At 39.1% G+C, this 17,772-nt stretch overlaps 1 protein-coding gene across 1 annotated transcript; it reads left to right on the top strand.

Moving 5' to 3' along the window:
• The first annotated feature begins 16 nt into the window (after positions 1-16).
• Positions 17-14,676, top strand: AS3MT (arsenite methyltransferase). The gene is given in 10 exon segments (XM_037803882.1): positions 17-31; positions 314-559; positions 800-890; positions 893-938; positions 1,889-1,984; positions 4,582-4,651; positions 5,818-5,899; positions 6,209-6,336; positions 7,708-7,842; positions 14,151-14,676. Coding segments are annotated over 10 exon segments (1,035 nt in total). The 3' UTR covers positions 14,277-14,676.
• Positions 14,677-17,772: the final 3,096 nt, after the last annotated feature.

Genomic DNA, 17,772 nt, shown 5'->3' with positions numbered 1-17,772 from the left:
AATACTCTCTTTCCGCATGGAAAGGCTAAAGGTAACCAAGATAACAGTAGGCCCACTTATGAGGAAGGAAGGTCAGACTACACAGGGGCGTCCGGCTGGAAACTGAGGTAAGTTCTTTCAGCCCTGGGCGGGCCGGGCGCGGGTTAGGCTGCTCGGCCCGCGAGGGGTCAGGGCTGCCTGCCCCGGTGCGGGGCCGTGGACGCACTCCGGCTGCGGGAGACCCGAGTGTTGGAGCTGGGAGACCTACGAGATAGTGCACGCGCCCCTCGCTTCCCGGTCCGGGCCCAGGGCACTCCCACGGCACCTTCTCCAGCCGGGGGGCGCCCAGGAACTCCAGCAACCCCTGCTCGCTCCCGAGATGCACCGCGCCATCTTCGCCCCCCTCCTCCGACCTGCTGAGTGCGCCGCCCCAGACCCCCCAAGGTCCCGGCCCGCCACCTGCCCCCTACCCACCTTTTCCTCCCGGGGCCCCCGCAGGCCCATCCTTCGGCACCGTCGCACCGCCGCCCTTTCAGCAGTGGCCGCGCAGCGCGACGCCGAGACCCGGAAGGACGTGCAGGTGGGAGCTGTAGGGCCGGGATGGGAGCTCTATGCTTAAAGAGACTTAAAGAGGCCCGGCTCCCCTGCTCCCCGGGACCCTGGGGCGGGGGCAGAGCAGAGTCTGGGCTTGAAGTTCTGCAGGGAGCAAAGGCGGGTGGGCCTGGATGGTTGGGGTGGGGGTGTAGCGCACCGGGAGCCCTCACCTTGCATACACCAGCTTCAGTGCCCCATCCCCGCCCTTTCACCTTTCCGTGTCAAGACCTACGGGCAGGTGCTGAAGGGGCAGGTGCTGAAGAAATCGGCAGACCTCTAGACCAGTGCCTGTGTCACTGTAATCAGGAGGGTCCCAAGCCCTTCCTGGAAGCCCTGAAGGATGTACAGGAGGAGGTGGCCTTGAGGTGAAGGGCCCTGTGCTATCGTCCCCAGGGACTTTAAGACTGGAGCTTTCTCAAGAATTGGTGAGGCTTCGATTAGAGAATTAATCCGTTTCCTCCAGTCCAGTCCGGCTTGCCTTGTCCATTGTAAAACTCCAAAAGCACAGCACTGATTATCCTACTGTCCTGTTTAAGAATTTCCATTGACTCCCTATTATTCACAAGATACATTTACACATTCAAGACTGTCCACAGTTTGGCCCCCACTTCTTAACCAACCTTGGCTACCACTGATCCATACACTGCTCTAACCAAACTTTCCCTTCCTTACTTCCATCACCACCCCCAAGATGATTTCTGTGTGCCCAGCATGCAGTTTTCAATTCTCCTTTCTACCTGCCCAAACCTCACCCATCCTTCAATATTTCACTGATGTCCTAACTACTTCATGAAGCTTTTTCCAGTCGCTGAGTACCCCCTTCTCCAAACTGTTGCAGTACCTACTACCTGTATCACTTGGTTTGTTGATAATCATGGAAAAATGTTGTCTGTGCTTCTGTTTTCTCTCTCTAGCTAGAATAAATATACCTAGAAGATACAAATCTTGCCTTACCTTTCCTTCTCACTAACTAGCACAGTCCTGGGCCTGAATTTGTTGCTGAGCTAATACCTAAATTCATTCATTTAACAAATATTTTAGATGGCTTATTAAATCTTAACCTGACACAATGCCCAACAATACAGTGGTAAACAAAGCAGATACAGTACCAGCCTTCATGGAGTTTCCAGTTTAGTGGGGGAATAAATGCCTAAATAGAAATATGAATGAATAATAGAAGGGAGGGAGGAAAGAAGGAAAGAATGAACAAAGGAAAGAAAGAAGGAAGGGAGGGAGGAAGAATTTATAAGGTTTAGATGTTCTACATCTTCTAATCCCTAGGAGGAAAATATATGTATTGTTTTCCATTTCCCAGGTATTATGGTTGTGGTCTGGTCGTACCTGAGTGTCTAGAAAACTGGCTGGGTAGTGGAAGTGGGAGAGATTGCTATGCACTTAGCTGGTGGATGCTGCTGGAATAGACATGTCAGAAAGTCAGCTGAGGCAGTGGTTTGGAGGACAAGGAAAAAATCCTCAAAAGCATTCTTTTAGAGATAAAGTTGTTTTCTTTGTGACTCTTCAAGGATATTTATAAAGGCTGCTATTTAGCAATGCTTATTTGTGTCACTAGCTTCCTGTCCTGGAAGCTGAGATGACTTAATGGAGTTTGATTTTTTCCTTCCCTCTGACATCTATCCTGAAAGTTTTTTTTTTTTGTTTTTTTTTTTAAGACATTTATTCAATGTCATGATCAGACTATTTAGCAGTCAACAGCATGGGTACATTTAAACCATTTGTTGGAATGCTTTATATTTTACACAGAACAGAAACTAAAATAACCTGTTACACAGTTAGTCACAAATACAGTCCTTGAACTTTTTGCCCATGTACATGAGTATTGTCTAAAACATGTCTTCTTTGTATTAGCTAGGCCCTGCCATAATTGTGCTTGTCTGAGTTTACAAATCTGTTGTAACCTGTAGCTTCCCTGTCTCTTCTGTGGCTCTCCTGTCATGCTAAGCTTTGTTTCCTAGCAGTAATTAAAACCTTCTGCCACCACCATAGCTTCTGCTGCTGCTGGACCTGCCGTGGCTACCTTGGTTTTGTGGTTTGGCAAAGTATTGGCCTCTACCACCATAAGGGCCAGAGCTTCTGCCTCCAAAGTTTCCTCCCTTCATGGATCCAAAATTTGAAGATTGAGAATGGCAGTTGTCAAAATAATTGTAGCTTCTGCCATCTCCAAAATTGCTTCCATCATTACCAAATCCATTATAGCCATCCCCACGGCCACCGTATCTACCACCATCTCGGCTGCCACCACAGCTGCCAAGACCACTGAAGCTTCCTCCATGGCCAGAATTGTCATTCCTACCAAAACCATCCCCAACAGTTGCCAGCTAAGTTTCCAGAACCACTTCAGCCTCTTTGGCTGGATAAAGCACTGGCCATCTCTAGACAGGGCTTTCCTTATTTCATAGTGGTGGCCATTCATGGTATGTTATTTCTGAATGAAAGTCTTATCCAGAGTCATGGTCATCAGTGGTTACAAAAGCAAAGCCTCTCTTCTTCTTTTTTTTTTTTCCATTCTGGATGACTTTATTTATTTATTTATTTATTTATTTATAATTCATTTTATTGAGAGATATTCACATACCATGCAGTCATGCAAAACAAAGTGTACATTCAATTGTTCACAGTACCATTATGTAGTTGTGCATTCATCACCAAAATAAATCCCTGACACCTTCATTACCACACACACAAAAATAACAAGATTAAAAATTAAAGTGAAAAAGAGCAATTAAAGTAAAAAAGAACACTGGGTGCCTTTGTTTGTTTCTTTGTTTTCCTTCCCCCATTTTTCTACTCATCCGTCCATAAACTGGACAAAGGGGAGTGTGGTCCATATGGCTTTCCCAATCACATTGTCACCCTCATAAGCTACATTGTTATACAATTGTCTTCAAGATTCATGGGTTCTGGGTTGTAGTTTGATAGTTTCAGGTATTTACTGCTAGCTATTCCAATTCACTAGAACCTAAAAAGGGTTGTCTATATTGTGCGTAAGAGTGCCCACCAGAGTGACCTCTCGACTCCTTTTGGAATCTCTCTGCCACTGTAGCTTATTTCATTTCCTTTCACATCCCCCTTGTGGTCAAGAAGATGTTCTCCATCCCATGATGCCGGGTCTAGATTCCTCCCCAGGAGTCATACTCACATTGCCAGGGAGATTCACTCCCCTGGGTGTCAGATCCCACATAGTGGGGAGGGCAGTGATTTCACCTGCCAAGTTGAAAGCCTCTCTTCTTGCCACTGCTTCGGTCAGTCATGACCTTAATCACTTCAGTTTTCCCGTACTGCTCACAATAATCTTTCAGGCGATGTTCTTCAGTGTCTTCTTTAATGCCACTAACAAAGATCTTTTTAATGATTCCCATATTTCTTCATAGAAACAGAAGGTAGGTTAGAGGTTACCAGGGGCTGAGAGGAACAGGGAATGGGGAATTTTTCCTTAATGGGTACAGAGTTTCTGTTTGGGCGATGAAAAAGATAGTTAATAGTATAGGTTGCAAAATATTGTGAATGTAATGAATGCCACTGAAATGTCAAATTTTGTTTTATGTATTTTACCATTAAAAAAAATAGGATTCTGTTATTTCTTTTTTTCCTCTGAATTGTTGTCAAATCATGCCCAGGTGACAGCTTTATTAGAGCTGCCTTAGAGAAACAGCCTATTTATGTGTGGCATAAGAAATACCTTGTATAGTAGGAATCCTATTTCCGGTTTCATCTTATTGCATGGTGAATATCAGGAGAGAAACAAGTAAGAGTTATGCCTGATAATTTTTTTTCTGCACACTTACACTTGCTAACAATTAATTGATATTTTAAGCCTACTCTTTCCATCTCCCATACCCTGGGAAAAAGTGAATGGGTAGAAGAGATGATGGAGGCAGGAAGGATGGTGACTTTGAGAAAATGATGGGAGCCATTTTTAGGGACTAAAAGGATTTGAAGATCTCTGAGTAGTATGTAAATTTGCCTGACATTCCTTCTGTTCTTTTTTAGATCAAATTATGTCTTTAACCTTGTGCCTGAGAAAGAACAAGTGCTACAGGAGGTATATTGAGTGCTAAAAGTGAGGGGAAGAGTAAGACAAGTGATCTTTAAACATCAGTGAGGACTGATTGGCTCTGTCCTGTTTTTGCCCCCTGGGGGGCCAAACGGGATTGGCGGGAGTGGGGGGTGGGGGGGTGGGGGGTTGGGATGCGCTAGATATGGTTTCTTTTCCCTCTCAGATTGCAAAAGGTAATAAATCTGTGCGGAGTGTTATTGAACATGTTAAAATATTTGCTTTATTGATAGTCCTGGTAACTGCTGTACATGACCCTAGAATGGCATTTGGAGAGATGAAGGAAACTTGGGACTGACTACTAAATGTTGCTATGAATATACTCTCTTTTAGCATGTGCAGTGTTTCTCAAGGCTACTTGTTTCTTATCTGCCAGAATTCCAGATCTTTGGGAAATTATAGAAGACAGAACTTTTATATCTTCCTTGCAGGACCTCCAGACTCTTCGTGTGTATCTTGAGATGTGCATCTTCATGACAGAAGATACCAGATTCTGAGATTTTGGTTTACAGGGCTGTCTTAGAGATCAAATAAGAATATCTGTGTAAAAATGATTTCATAGCCAGCTCACTATCTTCGCCAAGATGCACTTGTCAAAGATAAAGTTGTTATTGGAGAATCTAGACCTTCATGCTCTTGAAATTAGCTAAATAAAACCTTAAGTTCCTTATCACTCATTTGCCTGAGATTTTGAGGACACTATTTTAAAAACATAATATGCTTTTATAAGTAAATAGCAACCTTAAGGAAGGTTTGAAAACAGCATGGCGTGTGTGGGGAGAGTTAACCGTAATTCCATTGTCTTCAGACCATTTTTAAGGGATGAGAATTTATGAATGCCATTTATATCTTTTGTTAGCTATACAATGAACTGAGGCTGCATTTGATTCAGATTGTCTAAAAATTTAGGTAATGGGCAGGTCTTTATTTAGGAAAGAGACATTCTTGAAAAGCCATTTGATTCCCTGATGGGTAGGGCACTGAAAAAAATTCATGACATTTGGCTATTGATTGTGAAAAGACTGACAGGTAAGTAAGACTGCTGACTGTTATTTATTCACAAAGCACTTCCTGTTGTTTTTTAAAATTGATTTATTCCCCCATCCTTTTCTTTGCTATTTGAGACTAATGTAATCTTTAACCTTGTTTGGATTCACATGGCTCTGTTTCAGCATGGTGGGGAGCTATATTTCAGTGACGTCTATGCTAGCCTTGAATCACCAGGAGAAATCAGGATACCCGAAGTTTTATGGGGTAGATTTTTTTGTGTGTGCGTGCTAATACTTTTTTTTTTTTTAGGCGCGTACTTGTTCACGTAGAGGGCTCCATACTGCCAATAGCAAGGATGATGCTCTATGGTGTGGGAACACATTACATTAGGTCAGGAGGCTTAGCTTCCCGTCCTCCTCTGCCACTCAAGAGCGGTGTGACCTTAGACTTAAACCTCAAGTCCTTGTTTTCCAAACTGAAAAATGCAGAGACTAATACAACCTGTCTTACAGGGCTGTTATGAAGATTAAATGGAATAATGAACGTGAAAAATACCTTGAAAATTGTTGTGTGGAAATGGGGGCAACTGTTCCAGAGCTACTGGCCCCTTGATCCCCTACCAACCATCGTTGTGTTCTTTATCCCTTTATTGTCATTTTAATGGGGTCTCTGGAGGTGGAGGAGATGATTGCTTCTGCATGGTTAGTCTGACTATGAAATAAAAAGTTCTTACTTTCCAAATTATGTTAACTTTTTTCATATTATGCAATAATAAAGGGATATTGTTAAAAACTTGGAAAATACAAAAATAAAAGAAGTAATTACTTATAATCATATAACCTAGAGATAATCTCTTTAACATTTTGGTATATAACCTTCTAGTCTTTTTTTGGTTTGTTTTTCTGTGTATACGTATAAGAAATTTGGGAACATGCTCTAGTATTCTAATTTTGTTTACTAGAATATTTCCTAACCCTAAAATTTTTGAAAACCTTTAAAAATGTTCATATTATACAGCTCTGTACCATACACTATTTGACCAGTCCACTATTGGTGATCACTTAGATTGTTCCCAATTTGTTGATGTAATGTATAAAACGTCTAGTAACATCTTTCTACTTAAAAAACAAAACAAAACAAAAAGAAACCTTAAAATGCTTTAAGAACATTAGAAGTAGTTATTGTTATAGTAGCAGATCATTATGAGATTGATCAGGATTTGAGGGGCAGTTTTGCAATTTTTCTTTATATATTTTTATACACATAACATAGGCAGAATATGACCAAATACAAACATGAATCTTACGATCACAACTGGGTGGAACTAATACATTGGTTACTGTAGTGAAGAGTGGTGGTTCCTAGAGACTATTAGCTAGCATACCCAGTTTTAACCATGACTTTATAGACCTTGAGGGGTCACTCAGATTAGCTTCTATTTCTAGGACTTATGATTTAATTAACATCTGGTACTAACACTTATATAGAAGACATTTTTAACAGCAGATATATTTTAATCTTATTTAAAATATCAATGTTATAACAATCATAATAATAGATAGTATTTATTAAAGACTTACTACGTGTTAGATATTGAATTACATAACCCCAGTATATGAAGGGAGAAATGTTGAAAGCAAGGTTTGGGCAGCCCAAAACCGATACTAACTCCTGCTTCCCAAGGAAGCACACCTTTCAGGTACCCTGGGATTGAAAGAAATACACTTTGAAAATCACTGGTTCTAGTCCAGAGCGCTCATTTTAGAGATGAAGAAGGTGAAGCTCAGAGATCAGTGGCTTTCTAAATCCTGCCCCTGAGCAAGACTACACCCTGGAGCAATGAGTGTTGTTTTTTCAGCATTGCCCCCAAAGGAAAACGGAATATGACACTGTTCCCGTCCATCTGGAAATAAACATGAAACTAGCAGCAGGGTCTGCACGTGAGAGAATACCGGGTCAGAAAGTACAGTCTTTTATTTTGACCTGCCACTAATCAATAAAACTTCTGGGCATTTTTCTTCTCTTGAGGCTAAAGTGGCATCTCTTAAAGTGTTTTTCATGCTGCCCTTCAGGAAAGTGAAATTGTTGAAGTGGATGAAGAAACAGCAGCTATCTTGAAGAATTCACCATTCGCCCAAGATTTTCTGATCAGGTCAATTGGGGAAAAGTTTTCCACATCTGGATGTTGTTCTGCTTTAGAATCAAAGGTTTGTTTGGTATTCAGTTCTTTACCTTGAATAGAGAACAATTTAAAAAATCATCATTGATGGTTGTCAGGGGCTGAGAGGACGGGGGAATGGGGAGAAAATGCTTAATGGGTAAGGTTTTACTTCAGAGTGATAGAAATGTTTTGGAACTAGATAGAGGTGGTGGTTGAACAGCATTGTGAATGAATTAAATGGCACTGAATTGTTCACTTTAAAACAGCTAATTTTAAGTTAGGTAAATTTCACCTCAGTCAATTATTTGTAGAAAATAATAAGAAAACAAATCACCACAGATTTCTAAAATCAGAAATCTTCTTTGCAGTTGGCCATCCAGAACTTATTTCTAGCATATTTGTATTTATAAAATGGGTATCTATAAAATTATTTGAATTAATTTCATGACTTCACTTTTCAATCCTGACAATAAATCAGAGATTCCTAACATGGTATGTACACAAATTGACTCCAGGGCATCCAGGAACCCCTTAACATTATATTAAAAAGTATATGTGTGTATATGTTCATTTTTCTCAGGAGAGGGCGTGTTATCTTCATCAGTTTCTCAAAGGTGTCCAGGAACAAAAACGGTTAACAGATATCTGTAAAACAATAATGCAAGTTGTTTCAGTTTGCTAAAGCTGCGGGAATGCAATATACCAGAAATAGATTGGCTTTTACAATGGGGATTTATTAGTTTACAAATTTAAGTTCTAAGGCCATGAAAATGTCCCAATTAAGGCATCAAGGTATAAATGTCCCAGTTAAGGCATTAACGATGATACTTGGACTCTGAAGACAGGCTGCTGGCCTCCGGGATTCTTTGGTCTCACGGCCAGCGTCTGCTGGTTCTTCACTCCTGGGTCTCGCTGCTTTCAGCTCCTGGTTCCAGTGGCCTCCTCTCTGAGCTTCTGGGGGTCCTCTCTCAGCGTCTCTGGGGCCTTTCTCTGCAGGCTCTCTGGGTGTTTCTCTCTGTGGGCTCTATGGCTTTTATCTGTGTTTTTCCTCTTATAAAAGACTCCAGTAAAGAATTAAGACTCACCTTGAATTGGGTGGGTCACATCTCAATTGAAACAACCTAATCAAATGTCCGACCCGAAAGTTACCCGCCCCCCCCCAAAAAAAGTCCCACTCATAATAGGTCTGCCTCCACAGGAATGGATTAAAAGAACATGGCCTTTTCTGGGGTACATAACAGCACCAAACCAGCAAGCAAATAATACATACATATTTTTAAGTCTTTTCATAAATATAGTCAAATAGCCCTCCATGGAGATTATATTGACTTCAGGCCCACTGGTAATATATGAGGATACTTTTTCCTTATACTCTTGCCAATACTGTATATTAAAAACAAACAAACAAACAAACAAAAAAACTTTACTTACCTGATAGAGAATGATTTGTTGTTTTATTTGCATATATTGAACTTTTTGGTGTGTTTATTGACCATTTATATTTTCATTTATGTTTCATTCATTGTAAATTGTGAACTTCCTATTTAGTTCCTTTAATTATTTTCTATTAGTGTGTATTAGCCTTTATTTATTGCTTTGTAAGAGATTGTCTATCATATGTTGCAAATATTTTTTCTTAGCATATTAGTTGTCCTCTGATTTGCTTTCAATTTTTATAGCCATTTCCTTTCTGGTTTCTGTCTCTGATGTTATGCTCAGAAAGACCTGCCTTATGACAACATTATAAATTCACCTATATTTTCTTTTAGTACTTTATTTTTTTTATTGAGGTAAGATTTGCATAATATAAAATTCACCATTTTAACCATTTTAAAGTGTACAATAGGGTGGCTTTTACTACATTCATAATGTTGTGTAACATTACCACTATCTAATTCAAGGACATTTTCATCACCCCAAAAGAAACCCCATACCCATTAAGCAATTGCTCCCCAATCCCCCCTCCTTCCAGCCCCTGGCTACCTGCTTTTCTGCTTTCTGTCTCTAAGGATTTGCCTATTCTGGACATTTCATATAAATGGAATCCAACATGCAGCCTTTTGTATCTGCCTTCTTTCACTTAGCATGTTTTCAAGGTTCATCCATGTTGTAGCATGCATTAGTACTTCATTCCTTTTCATAGCTTAATGGTATTCCACTGTATGTATATACCACATTTTATTTATTCATTCATCAGGGTGATGGACATTTGGGTTGTTTTTACTTTTGGGTTATTGGGAATAATGCTGCAACATTTGTGTACAAGATTTTGTTTTGAACACCTGTTTTCAATTCTCTTGAGTACATACCTAGGAGTGGAATTGCTGGGTCATAAGGTAATTCTATGTTTAACTTCTGAGGAACTACATAACTGTTTTCCACAGTGGCTGTATCATTTTATAATCCCACCAGCAATATATAAATGTTCCAATTTCTCCACATCCTCGCCAATGCTTGCTGTTTTTTTTTTTTTTAATAGCCATCCTAGTATTTGTGAAATGATAACTGATTGTGGTTTAATTTGCATTTCCTTAACGATTGATGGTGTCAAGCATCATTTCATGTGCTTATTGGCCATTTGTATAACTTCTGTGGAGAAATGTCTATTCAAGTCCTTTGCCCATTTTTTAGTTGGGTTGTTTGTCTTTTTGTTGTAGAATTGTAAGTTCTTTATATATTAGAGTTATAGATACTAGACCCTTATCAGATATATTATTTGCAAATGTTCTTCCCATTATGTGGATTGTCTTTTCACTTTCTTGAAAGTGATTTTAATGCACAAAATTTTAAAATTTTGATGAAGTCCAATTTATTTTTAATTTGGTTGCTTGTGCTTTTGGTGTCATATCTAAGAATCCATTGCAAAATCCAAGGTCATGAAGAGTCTTCTATACTTTTATTACTTCAGTTTTCACATTTAAATTTTTAATCCATTTGTGATTTATTTAAGTATAAATATTGGGGTTGTAGAATGACTATTTTTTCCAAATATTAACTATTTCAAGTTTTCCTACCTCATTTATTAAATAATCATCATTTCTCCATTGTTTTGAAATGCTAATGCTTATCATATCCTAATTTCTTGAAAATATATTTGAGGCAGTATTCCATTATACCCTGAAGTGGTTATTTTCTAAAATATTTTAGGTTCTATTTAGAATTACTATAGTAACTTAAATATTGGTATTGCCTTTTCTAAAGCAGTTTATCTTATGTAATCTCTTACAACTATCCTATGAAGAAAGCAGACAGGTAGTTAAGACAGATATTAGCATCCTTCTTTCCTTTTCTCTCTTGTATATTTTAGCCTTTTCTCCTATACCGTGCTGCCATAATTCTTTTATTAACCCATTTATTAATTTACAATATTTTATTGTTTGGAATAGGTTTAGTGATGGATTTCAAGACTCTCTTGGCTGACAGAGCTTCTCCCACTATTCACCAAAGTCCTAGTAGTGATGCACCTCAAGACACTGAATATGGGAAGCCCACGGAAATAAGATGCTGCTGTGACAGAGTGGTGGTGGCACGTGGGGTTTAAGTACACAGGCCTTGGAATCAGCTAGGCTAGGTTCAAATCTTGGCCCTGCCACTTATTGTGATCTTGGGTACATTACCTAACTTACCTAAACCTTAGTCACCTCATCCATAAATGAGGAAGTAATAATCACTATTTCTTTCTCATGTTGTAAGGATCAGATGAGATATATATGTAAAATGCTTAGCCCAATACCTGGCACGTAATACATACCCAAGAAATAGAAGCAGTCATAATTATGGATTTGTACTTATTCAGATTATCGGTTACTTATGACTGTGCTCCAAGTGTTTGAGTTCTGACCATCCTCACACACTCTTAAGTCCTTCTCCTGTGCACCTGTGCTTGTGGTCTTAGAAATTCTTAATCTTTCTCCGTGAATTTTTGCTTTCTGTTTCTTATATTTGTAGTGGTTGTGGAAACATCAGTTGCCTCACTTAGCTCTTGTGCCCGTTCCTCCTCCTTTTGTTGCTTTCTTTGCTTTATTCAATTCTTAATTACTCTGCTATTGTTAATGTTCTGTTTTTTTGAGGAGGTGATTTCTCTGGAAAGTAGAAAAATTTGACTCTTGGCTTTTCAGTCCATTAAATGTTTTACAAACATGATATTGGTATTTTGCAACTCTTGGGAATTCATTGATAACATAACCTTGCTAGTCAGAATTGATACTTATTTTGAAGTGAGTTCTCATTATTCTGATTCTCCTGTACCCTAGTTCACTGTATACTAGCCATAAGAGCTGTCAGAAGACTACAATTATAAGGAAAAGGAGTCTTTCCTCCAGCCATGACATTTCCAGTGTACTCAGACTGTAAAAAAATGTAGTTAAATGAATCTGCAGCTGCAAAAGACTACTTTCTTTCACTATAGCTTTCCTTGTTCTCCCTCCTAGTGTGCATGCAGTTTGTTTGGGAGGCTTCTTGACCTCAAATATGAATTGTAACATTCTACATGTCTGAACTGGTTTATCCCAACATAAAGCCTCCTTTCTATTCTGCCGTACTTCTTTCAGCCTGCAGATGTGCCAATGTCTTTGGACCAAAAAAGTTTTTGGAATATGAAATAATTGACACTGAAGGAAGATTTTAAAAAGGAAACAGCTGTGTGTCCTAGAAATATAACCTTGAGCTCTTGAGGAAGGACTTTCTTATCATTTTTGTGGAAGACCTTTATGATAAACCCTACAGCAGAGTACAGACAGGCAGAGAATTGCATGTGCTTATTTATCTTTCTATCAGTTGATGCAAAGGGTGCTGGATGGTGCTGCTTCCTATTGAGGATTGATTCAATGAAGACAGTTTTTGAGAGCCCTCTTTTTCTTCTTCTTCATCCTGACAAGTGAAGTGAGTTTTGCTGTTAGAAGAATTACATTATTATTGCAGCATCTGAAATGATGCAAATAGGATTTGTACTGTGTACTGTCTTCAGCTACTAGCGGTGGTAGTAATGGCATGAGTAACACTCAGAACACTGTACAGGAGCTAACCTTTTTTGAGCAGTTAATATGCTCAAGGCACCATGTAATTTAGTCCTCACAACAACCCTTATTATCCTCATTTTATGGATGAAGAAACTGAGACCCAGAGAGATTACTTACTCATCCAAGGTCACACAGCTAGAAAGTGGTCAGTTTGAACCCACATCTGATTCTAGAGCTGAAACTACCTAGACATTCTAGGTAATATGCAATATTACCTCTCTATATTTATACTCTTCTTATAGTTACAGAATGTAGGTGCTGGAAAGAACCACTCATCCAACCTCTAATTTCCTTCAAGTCTTGAGATCTTTTAGGGCTGGGAGCATGCACTTGGAAGTGGTATTTATGTCACTACCTTCTAATGGCAGACAGGAATTAGGGGTGGAAGAAGAAGGGTATGGAAAATCATTTTCCTGGGTGAAAAACAGGAGAGGCTAACTCTTCCCTCCAGGAATTCCAATTCACTGAGAAGAGGAAATACAATCGATGTGAGGGCCTGGCAGTGGCAGACTCGGAGAGCTCCTACCTGGTACTGGTCTGCCTTTTAGGGAGCCCATATCCAGGCAAACCTTGTCATTTCAGAGAGGGAAGGAAATACTGAGGGCCAGAGAGGCCAAGGCCACAAGTAAGTTACTTTAGTGAAGAGGGTGGACAATAAGGTTGTCTGCTTCATCATTGTAGGGTCTGTGCTTGTCTTGTGTACCCCTCTACCTGCAGTGACCAACAATATATAGTAAGAGTGTAAATTTAGGTTAAATTAATCCAGTGATTATTAAGGTGGCTTGTTTGTGCTCTTGATTTCCTACAGTCACCTCTGTGCCTGGTTTCTCTCTAGTCCCCCTAGTGCTGCTGTTGGAGGCATCTCATTTGGGGGTGAAAGAAGGAGATATAAAGACTTTTCCCTTTTGTTTTGGAAATTCCCCTCATTCTGCCCTGAGATATGACCGGCCATTGAATTAGAGTAAGGGGAGGGAAGAAGTTGCTCGACATTTCAGTATCTCAATTCCAAAGGAGAAAAAGGCACATACAAATAGGAATCCCACAAAACAAAACAAACTCAGTTGAGCAAAATCAACTCTCCTGGCTCAATAGGGACCACTTTAAGAAGCGTTAAATGAAATTTGCCTTGAAAGTTGTAATAACTTGATTAGAAGCTTCAGGACGAGAGGTCCACCTTTATAGCAGAATGACTGATGCTATTCCCAGGATCCAATGGAATTGTAAAAAATTTTCTCCTTTCTAGGTTAATTAGCCTAAATCAAATAGAAGTATTAGTGTTTGGGGTACATCAGAATACCTTTAACTTCTGCTTTCATTTGTGTTTGCCTCCTGACAGATCCATTCAAGCTTGCAGAAGAGTCTGACAATACCAAGTCCAGATGCACTGCCCTCCCCCCCCCTGCCCCGCAATGTTTCTGGAGGCTGCTGTAGCACAAAGAAAAGCTACCAAATCTACAACTGATTGGAAGACATAACCAGTAGTGAGCAGGAGGCTTACAAATGAGTTGCATATGCTTCTTAGCCTGCTCATCCCCATAGAACAAAACATAAGAAAGAATAAATGGCAAGAAGGCATCATATTCTAGGTCACTTATAAAGACAAATGAATTCTTTTTAAAAGATTTTAATTGAAAATTCACAACGAATCACTTAAAGACTGAGCAGAGTTTTTCTATTTCTTAACTTATTCAAAGTTTTGGTGCCACTTAGTGGTCAGAAATGGATCTGAGAGGCAGACGTAAGGCTTGGTCAATAAGCAAGAAGGGCTTCAGAAATAACAGTTGGCAGAGGGTCTCAGAAAAAAAAAAAAAATCTAACCTGCATAGCACCTTTTGAACTTTTTGCCACCTTTGCTCATTAAACAGAGTTCCTACTGAAATCATGCTAATCATGATAAAAGATTGCCACATCAAATTTGGGAGAAAGGCTTTTAAGGTAATGTGTTTTTTAAAACAAACTTTTTTGGGGGGAGGGAAGGGGGAAAATTGAATAAAGAAAATAAATGAATAATAAATTTCTTTGACCTCAGTTCACCTTAATGACATGACATATGGATATAGTGACCATCCACAGTAAGTCCTAACTGGATGAGGAAGAGAGTTTGATAATTTTTAAAAGGAGAGTTAGGAGATGTAGGCATGGTGGGTTTTCTTTTCCTTTATAAAAGTAAAGTATTGGTTGGATTCTGTTCTAGTTTCCTTAAAGATGATAAAATTTTATTAGAGATAAAGAACATTATGGAAAGTTTCAGGGATGATTAAATCTAAGTCCAATTGTACTTGAAGACCTTGTGGGGGACTCAGAAAGGTGTAAGTCATGGTCCTTTGGCATCAAGCTGCTGATAGTTTAGTTTTTAAATAACAGCCTTCAAACAATGAAGAGTTTTAATAAGAACATCTGAACCAGTTGCTCTGAACACAGTGCAAAAAGAACAAGGGGAAGCTGATGTGGCCTGAAGGATTTTTGCTTAAGGGTAAGAGAATTTTTAACTCCTGTAAAATATTGGAATGTATTCTACTGGATAGACTCTTACTTTTAAGAGAGCTGTCAAAAAATGGAGACATTCTGTGATTTCTGAGTGGGTTTAGCTATAGACCCTGACTTACTACTACTTAGAATGGTATAGCTGGGAATCAGCACACCTCACTTTCCTTGAGCACAGGATGATCCTGCAAGAGGAGCAATGATCAAAAAAAAAAAAAAAAAAAAAAAAAAAAAATCAAATAATTAGGATTCTAATTATTTGGATTATTGGGGTTTTCTAAATTTAGGGAGAGGAGGTATTAGCCTTTCACTTGTCATTCTGGACTCTTAGCTCCCCCAAAAGATGTTTAGTGGTGAGATGGGGCTGGGATATGTAAACTCACATTTTTCTTTTCCGAGAACAACACACATTATACATTATCTTCTAATAAAAGTATACATCTTAAGAAGAATATTTGACTTAGAATCTAGAAAAATATGGATTAGACAATATAAAATAAAAGTAGGCATGTTTTTCCAGAAAAAAAAAATGCCATAAACAGTTTAAATGTTCCAAATAGGTGAAATAGACAACTAGGAATGTACCAACCCTTAGGAGAGAGGATCCTTCTCCTTTAGGAGGGAAAGGCAGTATGGAATGATGTTTAAGAGTAAAAACCCTGATGCCAATCATTAGTTTCTTTCTTCCTTAACTCTGCCACTTACTAGCATTTTGGTTGTGAGAAAATTACTTAACATCCTTATGCCTCTGTATAGAGTTCTTTGAAAAAGTGCCTGGCACATGGTTTCAATTATTATTAGCCTAGATCTATGGTTGCTGCAAGCTTAAGATATCAGGAGCAACTAAAGACCAGTGCTTCTTTTGCTGCCAGAGCATGGTATAAGGAAGCTGCGGGATGCCCACCTTTTTTTTTAATAATTCAATTTTATTGAGATATATTCACAAACCATACAGTCATCCACAGTGTACAATCAATTGTCCCCAGTACCATTATACAGTTGTGCATTCATCATCACAATCAATTTTTGACCATGTTCCTTATCACACACCAAAAAGAATAAGAATAAATGTTAAAGCAAGTTTTTGGTGATATCAAAACATCCCATACGCCCCACCCCTCCCGTTATTCATTTATTTTTTGTCCTCATTTTTCCTCTTATCTGTCCATACACTGGATAAGGGGAGTTGGAGCCACAAAGTTTTCACAATCACACAGTCACACAGTGTAAGCTACATAGTTATACAATCATCTTCAAGAATAAAGGCTACTGGGTTGCGGTTCAAAAGTTTCAGGTATTTCCTTCTATCTGCTCCAAAACACTAAAAACTAAAAAAGGGATATCTATATAATGCAAAACAATAACCTCCAGAATGACCTCTTGACTCTTTTTGAGATCTCTCAGCCACTGAAACTTTGTTTCATTTCTCATCCCCCTTTTTGCCTGTAGCTCTTTTGGCAGCAGGCAACTTTCCCCTGACATTTTATTATGACAATTTTCAAATATACAGAAAAGTTTAAAGAATTGTAGCAAATACCCATCTACCTACCACCTATATTCTACAGATTCTAACCTTCTGCAATCCTTTCATACATTTTAAGATTATCTTTACTAAGCGGAGCCACAGAAATAGGGGCCTATCTTTTTTTTTTTTCAAAAGATATTGGACTTAAAGAGTTTAAGGAACAGATTTTCTCTTAATCAATTATGGTATCAATTACCATATTTTCAGTCCGTGATTATCACAGGGGAAGGATTTATTTAAAAATCATGGAAGCCTGCAGAGGCTTTTCAGGGTACTCACTGAAGAGGCCTGGCAGTAACCTGAACAGAATACTCCCATCCCCAGCCATGCATAGCTGAAAAGGGCATGGCTTTGTGCCAAGACTGCAGCAGAAACTTCTCTTCTTGATTCTTGGTCTTTCCTTGGATGGCTCCAAGGAAGCAGCCAAGGCAAGGTAGTCACTAATTCTGCCTTATTAGATAAGGAATTCTACTAAATGAGTCTGGCAAGGAAAGTGAACCTATCCATCCATTCTTTCTTTCATTCACTAAATATTAAGAACCCATTATGCGCTGGTCACCGGTCCTAGGTACTGATCACTTAACAGTGGAATATTATGAACCCCATCAGCCAATGGGAGAAAAACAGCCGAGTGTGTTTTCTAGATGTTGTTGGCACCTGTCCTAACTTCTGTGATCTGCCAAGTTTCTTCAACTGCACACCATAATTTGGGTCCAAACAAGGGCCCTTTTGTGGACCCTGCCCTTAGAGTCAGTAGAGGGTGAACTCACTAAAATTAAAAATGAGCTATTTTGCAAATATGAAGCCAGAATTGTACAATCCTAATAATAACCTATGACTTGAGCTTTACTGCTTCATTCCAGGCTCTGCTCAGCTGCTGATCCTGCAATTCCTGTAAGCACAGCTCCCACTGAGGTTAAAGGGAGTGTATGTAAGTCTTGTACTTCAT

This window comes from Choloepus didactylus, chromosome 15 (genome assembly GCF_015220235.1).
Source record: "Choloepus didactylus isolate mChoDid1 chromosome 15, mChoDid1.pri, whole genome shotgun sequence".
Lineage (NCBI taxonomy): Eukaryota > Metazoa > Chordata > Mammalia > Pilosa > Megalonychidae > Choloepus > Choloepus didactylus.
The sequence above is the reverse complement of the archived record's forward strand: the minus strand, read 5'-3'. Positions and strand labels throughout refer to the sequence as shown.